The 20695-nt window shown below is 27.9% G+C and overlaps 5 protein-coding genes across 5 annotated transcripts; 2 read left to right on the top strand and 3 right to left on the bottom strand.

Moving 5' to 3' along the window:
* Positions 1-1374: 1374 nt before the first annotated feature.
* MKS88_000051 (DNA polymerase delta catalytic subunit) lies at positions 1375-4665 on the top strand (the record flags this gene model as incomplete). Its single annotated transcript, XM_067219744.1, has 1 exon — positions 1375-4665. One exon carries the CDS (start codon positions 1375-1377, stop codon positions 4663-4665), a length of 3291 nt encoding a protein of 1096 aa, XP_067075940.1.
* A 1692-nt stretch (positions 4666-6357) lies between these two features.
* Positions 6358-7179, bottom strand: MKS88_000050 (rhoptry neck protein 12; the record flags this gene model as incomplete). The annotated part of the gene is made up of 1 exon (XM_067219733.1): positions 6358-7179. One exon carries the CDS (start codon positions 7177-7179, stop codon positions 6358-6360), a length of 822 nt encoding a protein of 273 aa, XP_067075939.1.
* A 2315-nt stretch (positions 7180-9494) lies between these two features.
* Positions 9495-12190, top strand: MKS88_000049 (enoyl-CoA hydratase-related protein; the record flags this gene model as incomplete). Its single annotated transcript, XM_067219722.1, has 4 exons — positions 9495-11027; positions 11196-11247; positions 11953-12020; positions 12143-12190. 4 exons carry the CDS (start codon positions 9495-9497, stop codon positions 12188-12190), a joined length of 1701 nt encoding a protein of 566 aa, XP_067075938.1.
* A 337-nt stretch (positions 12191-12527) lies between these two features.
* Positions 12528-14570, bottom strand: MKS88_000048 (golgi re-assembly stacking protein; the record flags this gene model as incomplete). Its single annotated transcript, XM_067219711.1, has 2 exons — positions 12528-14122; positions 14474-14570. The coding sequence occupies 2 exons, from the start codon at positions 14568-14570 to the stop codon at positions 12528-12530; spliced, it is 1692 nt and encodes a 563-aa protein (XP_067075937.1).
* Positions 14571-14669: 99 nt separating this feature from the next.
* On the bottom strand, positions 14670-19082 carry MKS88_000047 (haloacid dehalogenase-like hydrolase; the record flags this gene model as incomplete). The annotated part of the gene is made up of 9 exons (XM_067219701.1): positions 14670-14912; positions 16657-16734; positions 17108-17188; positions 17618-17681; positions 17902-18045; positions 18198-18289; positions 18432-18508; positions 18728-18839; positions 19014-19082. 9 exons carry the CDS (start codon positions 19080-19082, stop codon positions 14670-14672), a joined length of 960 nt encoding a protein of 319 aa, XP_067075936.1.
* Between the last annotated feature and the right edge of the window lie 1613 nt (positions 19083-20695).

The raw sequence follows: 20695 nt of genomic DNA, 5'->3' as shown, positions 1-20695 counted from the left end.
ATTTTATTTAATTTAATTTTATTTCATTTTATTTAATTTAATTTTATTTTATTTCATTTTATTTTATTTTATTTCATTTTATTTTAATTTATTTTATTTCATTTTAATTAATTTTTTTTTTTTTCCCCATTTTGGCTATTTCATCGAATACATCAGCGCCAAGCACATTCATACAATAAAAGACGACATTTATGTTCTCCTTTCTGCTGGTGAATTGAGAATGTATATCATGCTTAAATGAACTTTTTTGCACTATTTTTGTTTTTTTTTCTCATTTTACTCGTTATTATGTTATCTCATTATCTCTTTATTTTTTTTTCTCATTTTACTCGTTATTATGTTATCTCATTATCTCTTTATTTTTTTTTCTCATTTTACTCGTTATTTTTTTTTCTCATTTTACTTGTTATTTTTTTATCTCATTATCTCTTTATTTTTTTATCTCTGTATCTCTTTATTTTTTTATCTCAATATCTCTTTATTTCTATGTCTCATTACCTCTTTATCTCTATTTCTCTGTCTCATTACTTCTTTCTCTTTATTTCTCTGTCTCATTACTTCTTGCTCTTTATTTCTCTATCACTTTATTTTTTTATCTTTTTTTTTTTTTTTTTGTTTTTTTTTGCTCTTTCCACTCGCTTGTTCACTTCAAAAATATTCGAGTGTGACATATGGTAAGTCAACTTCAAATTAAATTTTTTATTTTCTTTTAAAAAAAATAATATAAAGATCCGCCAGTGGCTTTAATATATTTTTCAACTGTCACACCTCAAATTAAATGGCGTTTTGGAAAATAGCAAAAATAACAAAAAAATTAACCAATAAAAACAAAAAAAAGCAGAATAATTTGAGGCGGATATTAAATTTCAATCGCTCACAAAATTGAGATAAGGTAAAATCCTATCAGAGTTACAGGGGCCAACAACAAAAGATAATATATTAAAAAAATATATGTCATATTTTTCTGCATTTTTTTTTTTTTTTTTAAATTATTTTTTTTTCGTAACATTTGCAAAAAAGCCAAGTATATGCACCTGCTGACGCATGTTAGTGGTGTTCCTCTTCCTCCCCTCATGTGCATATACGTACGTACGTATATCTGTACGCACACATGTATATCTATACATACATACGTAAACCTATACATACGTACATATACCTATCCGTACACACGTATATCTATACATACATACGTAAACCTATACATACGTACATATACCTATCCGTACACACGTATATCTATACATACATACGTATACTTGCACGTATACCTACGCATATACCTATATATGCACAATTGCTCATTTCCACATATACCAATAGTTTGTGCAGGAGCCCAGTGCTCGCCGCTACACGTAACATGCCTCCAACAAAATGGAGGAGATGAAAATCTGCCCATTCACGAACGTCATTGCATATGGGTCTCTGTATGAAAAAATAAAAAAAGAGAAAAATAATGAACTACCAGAAAACTACTTAGTTGAAGAGTTTGATAAGCTTCTTGGAAATTACGAAAGGCCCAATGTGTATGATGAAAATGGTGTAATCCAAATTAGTACAGAAGAAGACTTACTAATTTTCCAAGTTGATTTAGATTACACAGTAGAGAATTTATTCAAAAACATGATATATGTAAATGAAAATGATTCAAGTAATAATAAAGTCCTAAATAGTATATATGGTCCTTATAGGGCTCTACTAAGTAAAGACAGAAATTTTGTTACTGTGCCAATAATTAGGATCTACAGTGTAACAAATAATGGGTATAGTGTTCTAGTGAATGTTCATAATTTTTTCCCCTACTTTTATGTAGAAAAACCAGAAAATTTCGAAAATGATGATATGATAAAATTAGAAATAATGATGAATGAAAATTTAAATTTAAATAATCAATACAAAATATATGATAAAAAAATATTAAAAATAGAAATAGTAAAGACAGAAAGTTTAATGTATTTTAAAAAAAATGGAAAAAGAGATTTTTTAAAAATAACAGTGTTATTACCTAAAATGGTTCCTACGTTAAAAAAATTTTTTGAAAATATTGTTAATGTAAATGATAAAGAAATTGGGGGAATAGTCTACGAGGCCAATTTACCATTCATATTAAGATATATCATTGACAACAAAATTACGGGTTCATCATGGATAAAATGCAATAGAAACAATTTCTCTATTCGAAATAAAAACAAGAAATTGTCTAACTGTACATTCGAAATAGATATAAATTATGAACATGTACAACCAATGATACTTGAAGAAGCATATCAACAAATTCCAAAATTAAGAATTCTTTCCTTTGACATTGAATGTATAAAACTTGATGGGAAAGGATTTCCTGATGCAAAAAATGATCCCATTATCCAAATATCATCAATTTTGTATTTACAAGGAGATCCTATAGATAAATGCATAAAATTTATTTTTACTCTACAAGAATGTGCAAGTATACCGGGCTCAAACGTTATTTGGTTTAATGATGAAAAAACTTTGTTAGAAGCATGGAATGAGTTTATTATTCGATTGGATCCTGATCTTCTCACAGGATATAATATTATCAATTTTGACCTTCCTTATATATTAAATAGAGGAACTGCATTAAATTTAAAAAAATTAAAATTTCTAGGAAGAATAAAAAACATTAGTAGTAATGTGAAGGAATCTAGTTTTTCCTCCAAACAATTTGGAACACATGAAACGAAAGAAATTAATATTAATGGTAGAATACAGTTCGATGTATACGATTTGATAAAAAGAGATTACAAACTTAAATCGTATACACTGAATTATGTTTCTTTTGAATTTTTAAAAGAACAAAAAGAAGATGTACATTATAGTATTATGAACGAATTACAAAATGAAAGTCCAGAATCAAGAAAAAGAATTGCTACTTATTGTATTAAAGATGGATTATTACCATTAAGACTTATTGATAAACTACTATTTATATACAATTATGTTGAAATGGCAAGAGTAACTGGAACTCCATTTGTTTATCTTCTCACACGAGGACAACAAATTAAAGTAACATCACAGTTGTATAGAAAATGTAAAGAGCTAAATTATGTTATACCTAGTACATATATCAAAGTCAATACTAATGAAAAATATGAAGGAGCTACAGTATTAGAACCCATAAAAGGTTATTATATTGAACCTATATCTACTCTTGACTTTGCTTCTCTATATCCTTCTATCATGATTGCACATAATCTTTGCTATTCTACTTTGATAAAAAGTAATAATGAAATATCGGAGCTAAAGGATGAAGATATTACTACCATACAAGGAAAAAGCAATCTAAAATTTGTAAAAAAAAATGTAAAGAAAGGTATTCTACCACTAATAGTAGAAGAACTAATAGATGCAAGGAAAAAAGTAAAGGAACTCATAAAAAAGGAACAAAATAATATTACCAAAATGGTACTTAATGGAAGACAGTTAGCTCTAAAGATATCCGCAAATTCAGTATATGGTTATACTGGTGCGTCCTCAGGTGGCCAGTTGCCATGCTTAGAAGTAGCAGTTTCCATTACTACTTTAGGCAGATCAATGATAGAAAAAACCAAAGAAAGGGTGGAAAGTTATTATAGTAAAAAGAATGGGTTTGAACATAACTCTACAGTAGTTTATGGAGATACAGATTCTGTTATGGTTAAATTTGGAACAGACAGTATTGAAGAAGCCATGTTTTTAGGTAAAGATGCAGCACAAAGAATTAGCAAAGAATTCTTAGCTCCTATTAAATTAGAATTTGAAAAAGTATATTGCCCTTATCTACTTCTAAACAAAAAAAGATATGCTGGGTTGTTATACACAAATCCAATAAAACATGACAAGATGGATTGTAAAGGAATCGAAACGGTTAGAAGAGATTTTTGTATTCTTATACAACAAATGATGGAAACTGTACTTAATAAACTGTTAATTGAAAAAAATTTAAATAGTGCTATCGAATATACTAAATGTAAAATAAAAGAATTGTTAACAAATAATATAGATATGAGTCTACTTGTTGTTACAAAATCATTAGGTAAAACAGATTATGAAACTAGGTTACCACATGTTGAATTAGCCAAAAAATTAAAACAACGAGATAGTGCAACTGCTCCAAATGTCGGTGATAGAGTTAGCTATATTATAATCAAAGGAACTAAAGGACAAGCACAATATGAAAGAGCAGAAGATCCTTTATATGTACTTGACAATAATTTAGCCATTGATTATAATCATTATCTTGATGCTATTAAAAATACCTTATCAAGAATATTTGAAGTTATTATGCAAAATTCAGAGTCATTATTTTGTGGAGATCATACTAGGCATAAAACAATTTTAACTTCTAGCCAAACTGCTTTATCTAAATTTTTAAAAAAAGCTGTGCGCTGTATTGGATGCAATAGTTCTATTAAAAAACCACCTCTGTGTAATCATTGTAAAGCTAATAAAGAATTTTCTATCTACATGCAAAAAATGAAAGATTTTAAAAATAAGCAAAATGAATTCTTCCAACTATGGACAGAATGTCAACGATGCCAAGGGAACTTACATGTAGATGTTATTTGCATGAATAGGGATTGTCCTATATTCTACAGGAGAGCAAAAATTAAAAAGGATATAGCAAATCTGCAGGAGCAAGTTTCTTCCCTAAGGACTGAGTGGTAGAAAAGGTTTCCCATGCAACATGTCCTTCGTAAACGCACTACCGTTGTTCGCCACCTCACAGGTATAAACAAATATACACACAAACACAAAAGCACAAGCTGAAAACAAAACATAAACATAAACGCAAACACACGCAATTATCCCTCGTTCGTGTAATATACCCGTGTTAATTTCTATCCCGGTGGAAGACCCTTCAACAAAGCGTTTGTGTAATTTATATGCAACCACATAAATCTTGTGGGTGTGATTCTCTATATACCCCTTCTTTGCACACATTATTACAAGTTACGACGGGTATCGTTTACCCCATTTACAATTAGGAACAGTAAATGGGGTGTTTGTGTGGTAAAGGTTTTGATAAAGTTTACCTTTTCATTTTGATGCGGAGCCCATAACATACTTTTTTATCCCATTTTGTCCCATTTTTTGCCATTTCATCTCTCTTGATCCTTCTCTTTTCATTCTTTTTTTATGCTTTCTTAATCTTTTTCATATCCTGTTATATCCCATTTTTATATATTTTTTTTTTTTTTTTTGTCGCAATATGAGCAACTAGTTGGGTGCACTTATCCAACTGTGTGCAATATCTTGGATCCCCTTCCCGTAAAGGTTTCTTCATGCAAAAGTGCCGTTATGCATATGCGTATGTACACGCAGATTCATGCACAGATACACGCACACACACATACAAACACCGATATGTGTGCGAACACGGCGTACTTGACATCATTCCTCGATGGCATTCCTGTGCTGAAGTTTCCCTTTGCTCCAGCTTGCGTTTTTCATTTTTTCTTATCAAAATGATATATCTTTTAAAGAATTCAAAAAGTTATAACCTTTATTCTTTTGGCTTTAAAATTCTTGAATGATGAATACCTTAGCCGGGAATAAGTCATTAATTTTGTATTATATGCATAATTTCTTTTTCTTTTTTTTCAAACAGTTAACTATGTCATTTATTTTTTTTAAATAAGACGTGGTATATTTTTATTTTTTTTGTTAATTTTTAATATTCTTAAAGTTTTTCAATTTCGTTTTTTTTTCTTTTTTCCAAATTGGCGCACATATATATATACACGTATATATATATATATATATATATTTATGTATATATATGTATATATATGTATGTACATGTATATGTATGTATACCCAAACATGTACACATATTTTATATAGTTATGTGCAAAGGCACAGATACAACAACATCCGCACGCATGCCCGAACACGCGTGTATGTACTTATCCATGTTTTACTTAAAATTAAAAGTCTAAAAATTAAGACAAAAAGCCCGAAAAAGCGAAAAACTAAATTTCCTACGAACTACAAACCCCTTTGGCCAAATTATTACAATTTTTTAAGGGGAAAAAAAAAAAAAAGTTTTCAATGATTGCTGCAGATTATGCACAATTGATATTACGTTGAAATTAAATTAAATCAAAATTAAAACAAATCAAAACAAATCAAAACAAATCAAAACAAATCAAAACAAATCAAAACGAATCAAAACAAATCAAAACAAATCAAAACGAATCAAAACGAATCAAAACAAATCAAAACAAATCAGAACAAATCAAAACGAATCAAAATAAATCAAAACAAATCAAAACGAATCAAAATAAATCAAAACAAATCAAAACAAAGCACATTATATTTTTTTTTTTTTTCCCCCCCGTTTCGCCGCTAACCCCCTTACGTATTATCATCAGTCAAATCTGAAACATTTTCCTCTACTCCGTTATTCTCATTAATTGTGGTAGTCAGTTCCTTTTCCATATCATTTACATAATTGTTTTCCTGAACAAGGTCATTTTTCTCATTATTTTGATTAAGGTCAAATATATTGTCAACTTTTAATATTTTAGAACAAACGAGTGGAATACCACCAACACATAGTTTTTCATATAAAAACATTATAGACACTTTAGGATTGTGATCATCTGTTTCCATAATTAGTTTTTTATCTCCATCATCTTTCAACAATTTAAAAGTGGATGTATTAACATTTTCATAAGAATCACTTATGACTTGTTCATATAAATTATGACTATTTTTTTTTAATTTTTGTATTTCTTTAAATAATTCTGTATTTTTGCAAAAACTCTTGAAATACTCATTTTTAACGACTACATTTTCACAGACATTTTTTGCACTTTCAAAAGCACCATCAGATATAAACATATTTTTCAAATATTCTTCATTTCCTTTATTCCCTAAATTCTCATTTTTTGATGAAACAAAATTTTGTAACTTTTTTGTATTTGTATTTGCTTCACTATTTGACTTTTCCTCTTTAACCATAATTTTATTATCCCCATTTTTGATAGTACTTTCTTTCGCGTTTATATTATTAGTATCAGTACTTACATTATTACCACTTCCGTTTTTTCCATTTCCTTCTACTGCTCCAATGGCATTTCCATCTCCTTTTTGAAACCTCAAGCTGTTTCCCCTATTGCACACAATAAAAATATAGACAAAAAACAAATATGAACACGTGCAGAACTTTCTCATTTTATCAAAAAGTTTACATTAATATGTGATTTTACCAATTTACCACTTATGTTGTATTTCGCTGCGTTAGTTGTCTATACATTTAATGAGATAAATTCACTCGCGCAGCGCATTTATGTACACACATACATGAATATATATAAACATCTACGAGAATATGTGCATATACATATTTATATATATACATATTTATATTTATATATATATATATAAATATGTAAGTACATTCACATGTGCTGTACGCGTGTGCGTATGTAATACTCCTAAAGGTGCTTTGCCTATTCACTTTAAATAACAACTAACACAATTATTGCCTGTTCATGTAAATAAAAATAATCATTTGCATTTAAAAAAAAAAAAAAAATTAATATGCTGCACGACAAAAAAAGTAAAAAAAAAAAAAAAAAGTCCAGTCTAATTCTTAACAGTTTATTAGTATAATTCCGAAATGCTGCACATACTCAAAATTTCGAATATTTACAAACTTATATATACGCACTTATTTACACACTTTATTTTTAAAATACAATCAAATAAACCAAATTTAGAATTAACAAAAGTACACCACTGACGTCCATTTAAAATTTAAAAGATATATATATATATATACATACATCAAACCTTTTCATAGAAAAACTTAAAAAAAAATAGAACAGTATTATATAAGAGAAATGTGATAAGGAATATAAAGAATATAAGATGAGAAAGATGAAGAAGACGCAGACGAAGGAGCAGCACCCATATGCATACTTACTACTTACAAGCGACTTCACAAAAATATGTTTATTTTTTGAAACCACGTTCGTCATACATTTTAAAATTTACCTTTATTTTACTTAATTTTTTATATTTATAGAAAATGTAAGAACTTAACATTTTATTACTAACAGTCTTGTATTCTTCACGTACGAGTTTATTCATAATGATTTCTCCTCATGTTAATTCATTCATAAGACAGGTCACAATGTTTATTAATTTTCTAAAATGGTGAGGTCCTCTTCAAATAAGAATTCTTTATTTAGCACAACACATCAAAAAAAGGCAACCTACGTTGTCTCATAAGACGTGAATTATAGAAAAAGGGAAAAATTCCCCATTTGATATAATTCCTAGATGAACAGGGTATAACTTTTTGCATGAACAATGCATAAATATACTGAATGCTGCCTCTCATGTGTCTAGTAATTCCCAGGTTTTACTTTTCACAATTTGTTATTATCTCCAACGTAAAATTTTAAAAGGACGATTATAGATCAAAAGAAAGAATACTTATATTTAAGCAGCACATCGAAAAGCCCCACTTGTGAAAAACAAATTATATGCTGCAATTTATTTCTTCCAAAGTACTGGTAAGTTGAGCATTACGAAAAATAAAATTCTCCTTCACAAAAAAAAAAAAAGAAGCACAACATAGCATAAAAAAGGATAAACCCATAAAAGCTTAAAAACGTGTAAAAGCTTAAAAATGCGCAAAAGCTTAAAAACGTGTAAAAACTTAAAAATGCGCAAAAGCTTAAAAACGTGTAAAAACTTAAAAATGCGCAAAAGCTTAAAAACGTGTAAAAACTTAAAAATGCGTAAAAGGGTGTAAAAGCTTAAAAACGCGTAAAAGGGTGTAAAAGCTTAAAAACGCGTAAAAACTTAAAAATGCGCAAAAGCTTAAAAACGTGTAAAAACTTAAAAATGCGTAAAAGGGTGTAAAAGCTTAAAAACGCGTAAAAGGGTGTAAAAGCTTAAAAACGCGTAAAAGCGTAAAAACGCTAACCATATTAACCGCTCAGGTGTTCGTTTAAAAACAGCAGTACCAATGGGGCGAAATGGAAGATAATAAAATATAATGTGTACTGTTAATTTTTTAAATTATCTTAAACACGAAAAAGTTAAACAATTCTCCTAAAACAGAGTAGCCGATGTTTCCGGAAACATAATGTTCAAAAATGCTTGAGTAAAAAAAATTAAATCTTAAATAAAGGTACACGGAAAAAAAAAAAAAAAGAAAAAAAAAAAGAGATAATTAAAGGGGCAAATTAAAGGAGATAATAAAAGAGAATTATATATAGGCTGATAAAACACAAAGAGAGGTAAAATAGTAAGGGTTTTACGAAGTGCGTCAAGTACAATATTTTAAAATTTGCGCGATGAGATATATTGAAAAAGGCCTCTAATAAGCAGTTACATCCGCTTTGAGGCAGCAAAAAGTGATAACTACAAAGCGATAAAGGCTGTAAATGTTATAAAGGTTGACAGAACATTCCGCAAAGAACAAATGCCCAATCGCCTCCACTCCAGGTACCGCAAGAAACGCCTGAAACAGAATGCTTTTTAACAATCTAAAGTTGTCGAAATATAAAAAATTAAAGGACGTGATTTCGATACCGGGTAGGTGTAGTAATCTTACTCAGAACAGAGAGTTAAGAACTAGCATTTTTAAAGATGACGAGATATATTTAGATCCCTTAGAAGTTCATAATGAAGCATTGAAAAAAACAAATTATCTAAACTGTGGGAATATGGATGAGTGTGTATACAATCGAAATAATGTAGGCATGCATACAGTTATAATAAATAATAATTACATGAACATAAAATTAATTAACAAGTTGTACAAAGAATTAAGGAACAGTGAAGTAAATTATACAAAAAGATTCTTATTTTTAACATCGTTATATAATGATGTATTTAATTATAGTTATAATTTATATGACTTATTGAAAATAGTAGAAATATATCAAAGAACGAAGCATATCAAATATTCTGATATAATAAAAAATATTTTACAAAATGTTAATGATCTAGCTTATTTATTATTTTCTTATAAGAAACCACTCATTTCGTATTGTAATGGGAAAACAAAAGGATCTGCAGGGTTTTTATCGTTTCTATCGAACAACAGTTCTGCCTATTTCCATTCTTCTTATTCGTACAATAATTTAAAATATTCTTTTTTACCTTATGGCGGTATTTCTTACGTGCTAGCCAATTTAAGGGGATCCTTAGGATTTTATTTAGCCTTAACAGGTCAGGAAATAAAATCTGCTGATTTAATTTGGTGTGGTTTAAGTAAAAGATGGATATCAGAAGATACACTAGAATTGATGGAAATAACATCTGAAAGTCAATTAGAAGTTTCGGAACAAGATGCAAATATATTGTTAGAGGAATATTTTTTAAAAATTCCACAAACCTATTCATTAAAAAATTATGAACATATAATTCATGATCACTTTAAGTATAATAATTTATTATATATATTGAAAAAATTAGATGATACAGCAAGGAAAAGCACAAATGATAAAGTAAAAATGTGGGCACAAGAAACATATCAACGTATATGTTCCTTACCCCCATTAGCTACTCATGTGACATTTGAAATTTTAAATATACTAAGAAATTATAAAGTAGATTTATTAAAAAAAGCTCAAATAACAAAAAATTTATGGACTACTATGATAAAAAATACTTATAAAATAACACCAACAACAAAAGAACAAGTCAGTATGAACGAACTAAAGTATACAATTGATAAAGAACTTTTCATTAAAGCTTTAAATATAGAAACAAATACAATCTTAAATTTTATTTCTTGTCCTGATGTTTTAAATGGAATTACTAGCTATTTAGTTAAACAGTCAAACCATTCTTTTACTTCAAATTATTTAAATAACAACATTTTTGAAATAAAAAAAGATATAGTTCATTATTTTATTTTCTACAAAAATAATTATGAATATACCGAGTACGATAGACCGGACATTAGCTTTTCCAGTTTAGCTGTTCTGGACAAGTATAATCAACATTACAGTGCGCAGCATAAAACCACATACGATAGGCTTTTCTTCTCTAAGCAGGTACGCATTCGTCGTGATGGGTGTAAACGGTGTGAGTTCTGTGAGTATTTCGATTGTACCAACACGTCGAACTATTCAGACACTCAGCCATCATATGTGCACTGTTTATTCATCCACAATTTATTTGTTTATTTTCTTTCTTTTTTTTTTCCCTTTTTTCCCCCACAGAGAGAACGATGGAATGACGACTACTTAAAGGACGACTTAGACAAAATTGATAGTTATTTTTTGTAACGTTCTGGATTTTTTAATTTTACAATAACACAAAGGATGTTCTATTTTTTAAGTCTATCATTTTTTTTTTTTTTTTTTTTTTATATATATATACGATGAAAATTATTCCATTTTGCATTCCTAATATATGTAGTATATTTCACCGCAAACATTTGTTATGACATTTTTGGAGCTCATAGTTAAAAACTGTAAGTGAACGTGAGTTTTGTGGAAAAAAAAAAAAAAAAGAATACGTAAAAAGGTAAAAAATAAGCAGATGGATAGAAAACATATAAACAGACAAAATGAGAGACAAACAAATGAATTAATGAATAAACAAACAAATAAATATATACACAAATGAATATATACACAAATGAATATATACACAAATGAATATATATACCAGCAAATGAATATATACACAAATGAATATATACACAAATGAATATATACACAAATAAATATATATACCAGCAAATGAATATATATGCAAACAGAACAAAGTTTCACAGTGTGCATGTCAAGCCATTTACCGATACAAATGTACAGGTAATTTTTAAAATTGGAATGGTCAAAAATTATCTTACAAAACATACAGTTGTTAGCACAACGATATTACTTGAACATTTGGCTGATTATCTTTTTAAAATATATTACATCCTGAGAAAATATTGAACCTTATGGCTTCGAGTAAAACTAACATGTACAGCACTTGGTAGTGATTCGTCTTATAGCTATAACATCGAATATACTCATTTTGCAGGACAACTAGCATACGTAAACGTACATGTGTATATTAAAATCATGCTTGTGGGATTTTCTTATGTTTCGGATAGTCTTGACACACGTGTGTAACTATTTAAAAGTTTTTTCCCTTTGCATTTTCCTTTGCGTTTTAGGGAATCATATTTGGAATCAGTTCTTCTGTGGGGCAGTTGGATGGATAATATATGAAACTGGGCAGAATTAAAGGGGAATAAGGGAAAAAAAAAAAAAATAAAAAATAAAATGTAAAATGTAAAATGTAAAATGTAAAATATAAAATAATAATGTATGTGTATCAATTGTTTTTGTGTCTTTTTTTTCATACATCTTTTTGTACTTCTTCACACATACCTGAACCCATGTGAATTCGCTTAAATGCACTTCTCCATTTTTAAGCTCGAGGTGATTGGTCTTTCATTAAGGTATCAATACCATTCCATACATTTATAAATCAAGTACAATAAATGTAGATCTACTGAAAAGTCCTTTTTATTAAATATGTTTTTCAACACTTTACTATTAAATTTTTTCCTTTTCTTCTTTATCACATGCATATGGGAAAACAAATTGTTCTTGATCATTTTTTTGTGTATATGCATGTGTATGGCTGAGTTTATTACTATTAGTAGAATAATTTTCATCTAAAGAATTTTGCACAGTTCTCATTTTTATACTATTTAATAGCTCACTGTTTTTATTCATACTCTCATATATTTCATTCATTTCTTTGCTGTATATTCTCATGCTTCGAACATAATCTGTATAGTCATCTACATAACCATTTTCATTTCTCTTATCGCTCGAGCTTAATGAATCATCCTCACTTTTACTATATTTTTCTAAATCCTCTTTTGCCAATTCGATGGTATTACTTATATCGCATTCGTTCTTATCAGTACCACCATCATTATCATTAGCAGTACCACCATCATTATCATTAGCAGTACCACCATCATTATCATTATCATTATCATCATCATCATTATCATCATCATTATCATCATCAGCATCATCATTATCATCATCATTATCATCATCATCATTCTTATTATTATTCAAAATGTCTTTCTTAATAATGTTTCCTGAAAATTTAGATGTATCATAGTTATTATTTACATAATAACATGTTTTCATTTTTTTATAATTTTTGTTATCATCACTTGAATATTCTCTGTTGCTAATATGGGTTCTGCTTATTTGAGTTTCTTTCGTTTGCTCATTGTTCATTGTATGTTCAATGTCCACAATACTACCAACTTTTCCAGGGATAAGAAATCCTTTAGTTCTGCCCATCTCTCCTTCACTATCTCCAATATGTGCAATTCCGCCAACCTTATCACCTTTGCTAGCAGCCCCTACTTCACTACCCTGTTCCAAATTCGTAGGTGAATCGTCATTACGTACATCATTGTTCCTTTCGCTACTCATACTCGAATTGCCAATATGTATAGCTTGAGGACCTTCTACATTATTTGGATCTAATCCTTTTATAAAATTATCATTTTTGCAAAATGGAATTTTATGTATAAATCCAGTTCCTATGTTACATCCTAGTAATCCTTTACATCCCCATGAGTTATTAGGTTCTATTTGTACTTTTCTTATTTTCTCTGTATCTTTATTATATACAAAAAAATATAACCTGAACGGTTCAGTTTTTTTTTCTTTAATATAATTTAAATAGTTTGTATCAATATAATTTGTTAACTCATCTTGATTTCTAAATATATTATTCTCTTGTCCTATTATGTAGTCACTATATTCTATTAAATTACTTTTAAATGCAGGGGAACCTTCAAAAATTTCTAATACACGAACTCCTTCATTCATTGCATTCGACGATTCATAGCTTAAATTTATTCCTAGTAACCCATTTCCCTTCCATTTTCTTGGTATAATTTTTACTTGTTTCATTTCGTTATAGCGGCAGTTATATACTAACAGAAGTAATTCTTTGTTTTCATTTTGTCTCAACTTCTCTACGAAATTATCATATGTGTATCTAAACCCATCTAATAATTTCAAATTATCAGCTTGAACAATGTAGTCGAAAAATATTTCTATGTTACACTCACTTGCAGGACTGTTCTCACTCACTTTGATAACTCTGTAGCCTTAGAAAAGAGGGATGAGCGGGATACCAAAAAAAAAAAAAATATATAATAAAATAAAATAAAATAAAAAATATAATAAAATAAAATAAAAAATATGATAAAATAAAATAAAAAATATAATAAAATAAAAAATAAATAGGATTTTAAAAGAAAGTAATTTTAAATTGGGACAACACGCAAAACTTTGCTGTTAAGTAGGGGTGAGACTGTTTCGCATACCCCCAAATATATATGTACGTATATGTACGTATATGTACGTATATGTATATGTATGTATATTTATGTATATGTATATACATGTCCACATGTGCATACGCGTTGTTATGCACAAGAAAAGACTGTAATTTTAACTCTTTTGCGCCCTATATGTTCGCTCATACAAGTAACGAAGCTTCTTCTCTTCTTTCCTCTTACCCATATTATGTTGTTTCGCTTGTCCTGCTCCCATATTTTATATTTTTCTTTTTTTCCTTTTTTTCTTTTTTTCCTTTTTTTCCTTTTTTTCTTTTTTTCCTTTTTTTCTTTTCTTTATTCCTTTTCCTTTTCTTTATTCCTTTTCCTTTTCTTTATTCCTCTTCTTTTCTTTATTCCTCTTCTTTTCTTTATTCCTCTTCTTTTCTTTATTCCTCTTCTTTTCTTTATTCCTCTTCTTTTCTTTATTCCTCTTCTTTTCTTTATTCCTCTTCTTTTCTTTATTCCTCTTCTTTACTTTATTCCTCTTCTTTTCTTCTGTTCTTCTGTTTTTCCTTTTTCCCTTTTTTTTTTTTTTTTTTACAATAATAAAGCTTCTCTGTCAAAAAAATTACATTGAAACTATTTCAAATTTACAAAGGGATAACGAAAAAGTTTACTTGACCAGTTCATAAAAAAAAAAAAAAAGAGATTACATACAAGTCAGAAAAATGGAAAAAGAAATATTAAACTAAAAAATATCACTACCCGCAAACGCCAAAAACATTAAAAATTTGCGGATAACAACAACTCAGTATAGTCAAAATGTTTAAGTACATATATTAAAATAGAGTTTCAATTTTCAAAATTCCTACTTTACAACGAATAACACGTACGCATGCATAGATATATGCACACATATATATATATATATATATATATATATATATATATATATAATGCATATATGTATGTATACACATATATATGCAAATATAACCATACACATAAATGTACATGTGTATATTATATGAATAAATGTAGCGCAATTTTTCGCATATACTACATCACATATATCCTATGCGCTTTTCTATTTTTTTTTTTTTTTTTTTTTTTTGTCCGAAATGATGCATTGTGGAGTTGCACATACGAACATAAAAAAAGGAAAAGGAAATGCCAAGCAAAAAAGAAAAAAGAAATAAAATTTGCTTATATATTTTTTTCCTTTTCGTTTGCAGATTTCATGCGGCGAACTACTTTATATATATTACTTGGTCGAATGTGCTTCACCAATTATACGCAGCATTATTTTATTTTACTTTTTCTTATATAGCGAATTTATATATATGCTAAACGATATCATCACACCATATCGTGAATCGTCTGAGGGTTTATACAAATGGTATATATTTCTGGTTTGATTAAATTATTTTAAAATACCACCGAACAATACAAGGATGAAAAGTTAAAAGTACTTTCGAATTATACAATTGTTGTTATCACATTACGTTGTGATGAGTAAATTTTGTCGAAAAATATTTTCCTACATTTAATGAGTTATACTGTTTGGTGTATAAAATAATGCTACTTACAAACGAAAAAAAAAAAAAAAACCTACACAGTACATAAATATATAAATATATATATGTATGTATATATATATGTATGTATATATATATGTATGTATATATATATGTATGTATATATATATGTATATATATATGTACGTATAGCTCATAAAAAGGATGTTCACAGTTTGAACGGAAGGACGACGTGTCAAACAAAATGGTCGCTGTTCTTGTTCATAAACATAAAAAAGAGATATATAGGATTAAATAGCTCTAAATTTATTCAAACTGTTTTATTTATTTTGTGCACGTAAAAAATTGGTTACCCCCGTGTATGTATTTATACAAAGTCAATGACCATACTACCCAACGGTAAAGCATTCCTCATTTTTCCAACAGTGTACACATTTTAAAACAAAATGATAAGTTAACAAAAAAAAATAATAATAATAAAATAATATTATAATATAAAACATTAAAATAAAATAGAATAATATAATAAAATATAGTAGAATAATATAATAAAATATAGTAGAATAATATAATAAAATATAGTAGAATAATATAATAAAATATAGTAGAATAATATAATAAAATATAGCAGAATAATATAACAAAATATAGTAGAATAATATAATAAAATATAGTAGAATAATATAATAAAATATAGTAAAATAATATAATAACATAATATATAAAATAATAAAATAAAATAATAAAATAAAATAAAACTTCAAACCACGATAAAACCAAAAAAATGATCATCCATCATGTGTCTAAAAACGTCCTTATAACTTGTATAGTATCCGCTGGGCATGTGACTGAGTAGCCTCGCACCCTTTTGTCGTTAAATAGTTCGTAGTCATTTCCTCCCTGATTTGTTAATGGAAAAATGGGAAAAACTCAAAAAACAAGAAAATCACAAAAAACAGGAAAATCACAAAAAACAGGAAAATCACAAAAAACAGGAAAATCACAAAAAACAGGAAAATCACAAAAAACAAGAAAATCACGAAAAACACGAAAAACACGAAAAATATGAAAAATACGAAAATTACGAAAATTACAAAAATTGCAAAAATTTAGAAAAAAAAAAACAAAATAATATGAACAAGTGAACAAATGAACAAATGAACAGATGAACAGATGAACAAATGAGGTACAAAAGAATAAAAGAACACACGAACAGATAAACGGTGCGGACAAGAAAAACAATTCCATTCCTTGTCTCCTCTTTTTTTCTCACCTTTTCCGTCTTATCACCAAAAAAATAAATTTCGCTGAATATCCCTTCGATGTGTCTTAAGCAAAATGTCTTGTCCCACCCCTGAAAATGGAAATTTATTTTTATAAACGCGTGTGCATACTTCCATATATATATATGTACAGTTACCTTTTACTTTTTATTCTTTTATATTTTCTACACGCCCCTCAAGTGGGATGTAAATGGCCGTTGCTCCCACACAAGTAGTGTGTAGCTTCGTAAGTGATGCTTTTACAATTTTTACTATATATGATATTTATGCTATATATGATATTTATGCTATTTATGATATTTACTCTATTTATGATATTTACGCTATTTATGATATTTACTCTATTTATGATATTTACGCTATTTATGATATTTACGCTATTTATGATATTTACGCTATTTATGATATTTACGCTATTTATGATATTTACGCTATTTATGATATTTATGCTGTTTATGCTATTTACGATATATATGCTATTTTTTTTTTTTCTCTCTTACTGTTGGAAAGCAGTCTATCGATATCTGTCCCCCAATGGAAAACGTCAAGTTAAAATCCTTGAACCTTTTTATGTGCGACAAGAGGCATTCATAAAAAAAAAAAAATTGGAAAAAAAAAATAAAAGAGTGAAAAAAATGCAGTTGCAGATGAGTAGCTGACTGATTAATTGAGCGAATGAACATACGTATATTTACACATACAAGTGCTTATATTCAACGCACATATTCAGAACAACGACACGTAAAACAATACACTAGTAAAAGAATTGTAACATGCTGGTTACTCATTCATCAGGTTTAAGCGAAAAGTTTTAATAACATCCTTCTCTAAATTATATGCACAGAATTCTTCCCTCTCTTCCTGAGAGCAATTCCTACCAATAGGACTAATGTTTATTATCCCCTTTCGTAATTCCACAAATGTACCTCTAAAAAGAAAGTACCATTAAATAACGAAGTATATATATACATGTACATATATTTGAACAGCTTTAAAACATTTTTAACCTAACCATTTTGAATAGTCTATTAAGGTAAATTTTTTTTTTTTTTTTTTTTTTATTTTACTTCTTTTTTTAACCTCTTCTTTGGTATATCCAAATTAGCAATATATACCAAGCAATAATTTATCACCTTTTTTAATTTCTCCTCTCCCAAAAAACTGGTTATACTCTATCAAAAAAAAAAAAAAAAAAAAAAAAAAAAAAAAAAGTCATCTCCAATCTACATGTAAAAGATAAGAATCTACTTATAATCTGCTTGTGTTGAAAATAAAGTTTCGTACAGACGGAGCAATTATGCGTCCTCCTCTTACCTCCGAAAAATACTGCTCGTTGTTCTTATGTGCCACTACACCGTTTTCAGAGAATATATAATCAAACATCTCGGGGTCTTGAAAGGGAAAAAGGGAAAAAGGGAAAGAAGCACGATGAATTAGTTTTGACCCACATATTCGTATATACACATATATATATATAATATATATATATATATATATATATATCTGTTTACATATGTAGGACCCGGTACAGAACATAATCACACAGACGCAAGCATAATACACTACTCGTAGTTCCTTTTTTTTTTTTTTTTCCCTTTTTGTCTTGTTACGTTTTATTTGTTCTATGATTTTTTTATAATCAGAGCCTCCTACTACTCCTATGGAATTTTTGTCCCTCGACTTCAGTTCTAACAAAATGCCAACCATATTTTGGTCGATCGGCTAATATGCAAGGATGTTCCCTTATGTGTTCGTGCGTACATAGACATTAACGTTCAGACGTAAATTTATACGTGTACTAGGAGGGGACGGATAGGACAACACACAGCTGGGCATAAAAAAGAAAAAGAAAGAAGAAGGTCGTACTTGTATTCCATTTCAATTGATTATTCTTACTTTTCTAGAGTGAGTCAAAGTTCCATCGACGTCAAACAGAAAAAATTTGTGTTTCTTATTCGTAGTCATTTTTTAAAAACCTTACAAAATGAAACATCATTAAGAAGAAAAAGATAACATCTTTTTTGTTTTGTTTTTCTTTTTTTTTGGAAATAAAATTTATTGTTCTCAAAAAAAAAGAATACGGAAAAACAGAAGAAGGGGAAGGGGGACGAAAAAAATAGTTTATTACAACAGCATAATTATACGACTATTCCTCCACTTTCTATTTAATGTACACGGGGCGCATACATACATATGCGTACGTACATACCCATGAAAATATATCCATACATATATGTACTCTTGCACACACACACACACACGAACAAACATACACACACTTTTTTACTTGTAACGTATCAACATGCTCTAATAAAAGGTTTGCATAAAACAGCCGTGTCAGAAAAGGAAAAAAAAAAAAAAAAAGAGCAGTATTTGAAATCCTCAATAAAGGTAAATACGACTTAAAGTACATTACCAGCGGAAATTGAAATGATTTACATTATTTTTCAATTATATAATGCAATGTAACTACTCAGGTAACAACAACAAAAAAAAAAAAAAAAAAAAAAAAAAAAAAATTTTAAATTCATTCCAGAAAGTGTATTACTCTAAAAGCGTGTTACTCCAAAATGCTTAACACGGAAGATTTTAATTTGCTCACAGGAAAATTCTATTTTCTTTCATTTGAACCATTTTTCATCCCTTTTAGCGAAAATTTGAATACTTTACGAGTTAAAATTATTTAACAGTTTTCCTTATAATTTATAAAAAGGAGTGAAAATATATAAATGTGGCAGGGGAATTTAAAAAAATAAAATAAAAAAAAATAAAAATAAAAAAAATAAAATAAATATAAATATAAATAAAATAAATATAAATAAAATAAATATAAATAAAATAAATATAAATAAAATATAAAATAAAAAAAAAAATAGATACACAATCTTATACATTCATACATTTCCGGAATAAAAAATAGTAGGAAGGTATATTGACCGAAAGTTAACCTATTCATATGATATTAAATGATGTTAGGTGTCCATGTTAGCATAAAACAAATAACACCTCATGTATCTTTATATACAGTAAGTATGTTCTTGCTTTCACATTTTAAGTAAATACATAGGTATATCAAAAAGTATACGTACTATTATTTAACATCAAATTTGAAGAGATCTCCATTTCACCACTTTATCGTATAAATCTGTTATTTTATTTTTTTTTTTTTTTTTTCCATTTCATTTTATCAGCCACTTCATTCTTCCTAAGAAACAGCATAAAAGGCATGAAAAAAAGAAAAAAAGAAAAAAAAGGATGAAAAGAAGGAAAAAAAAAAAAAAAAAGAAATTTCCCAAAGCAGTCACATGCATACATACATAAGTACATTATTTATCCTCCACTAACTAGTTCACTTTATTTTTTTTTTTCAAGAAAAAACCTGTTACCACAGGCAAGAACATACATATAAAATATATATATATCTTTTTTATATGTACGGAAAAACAACCATAAAACTAGGTCAGATGAACATGTACACGTGCGTAAATTAATATATACCATTAATATACTTACATATATAATAATATGTTTATACGTATGTGCACATACATTAACGTATATATATATGCTCATATGTT

This window comes from Plasmodium brasilianum, assembly GCF_023973825.1.
Source record: "Plasmodium brasilianum strain Bolivian I chromosome Unknown PB_00_01, whole genome shotgun sequence".
NCBI classification, from domain to species: domain Eukaryota; phylum Apicomplexa; class Aconoidasida; order Haemosporida; family Plasmodiidae; genus Plasmodium; species Plasmodium brasilianum.
Note: the sequence above shows the minus strand (reverse complement) of the source record. Positions and strands in the feature narration are given on the sequence as shown.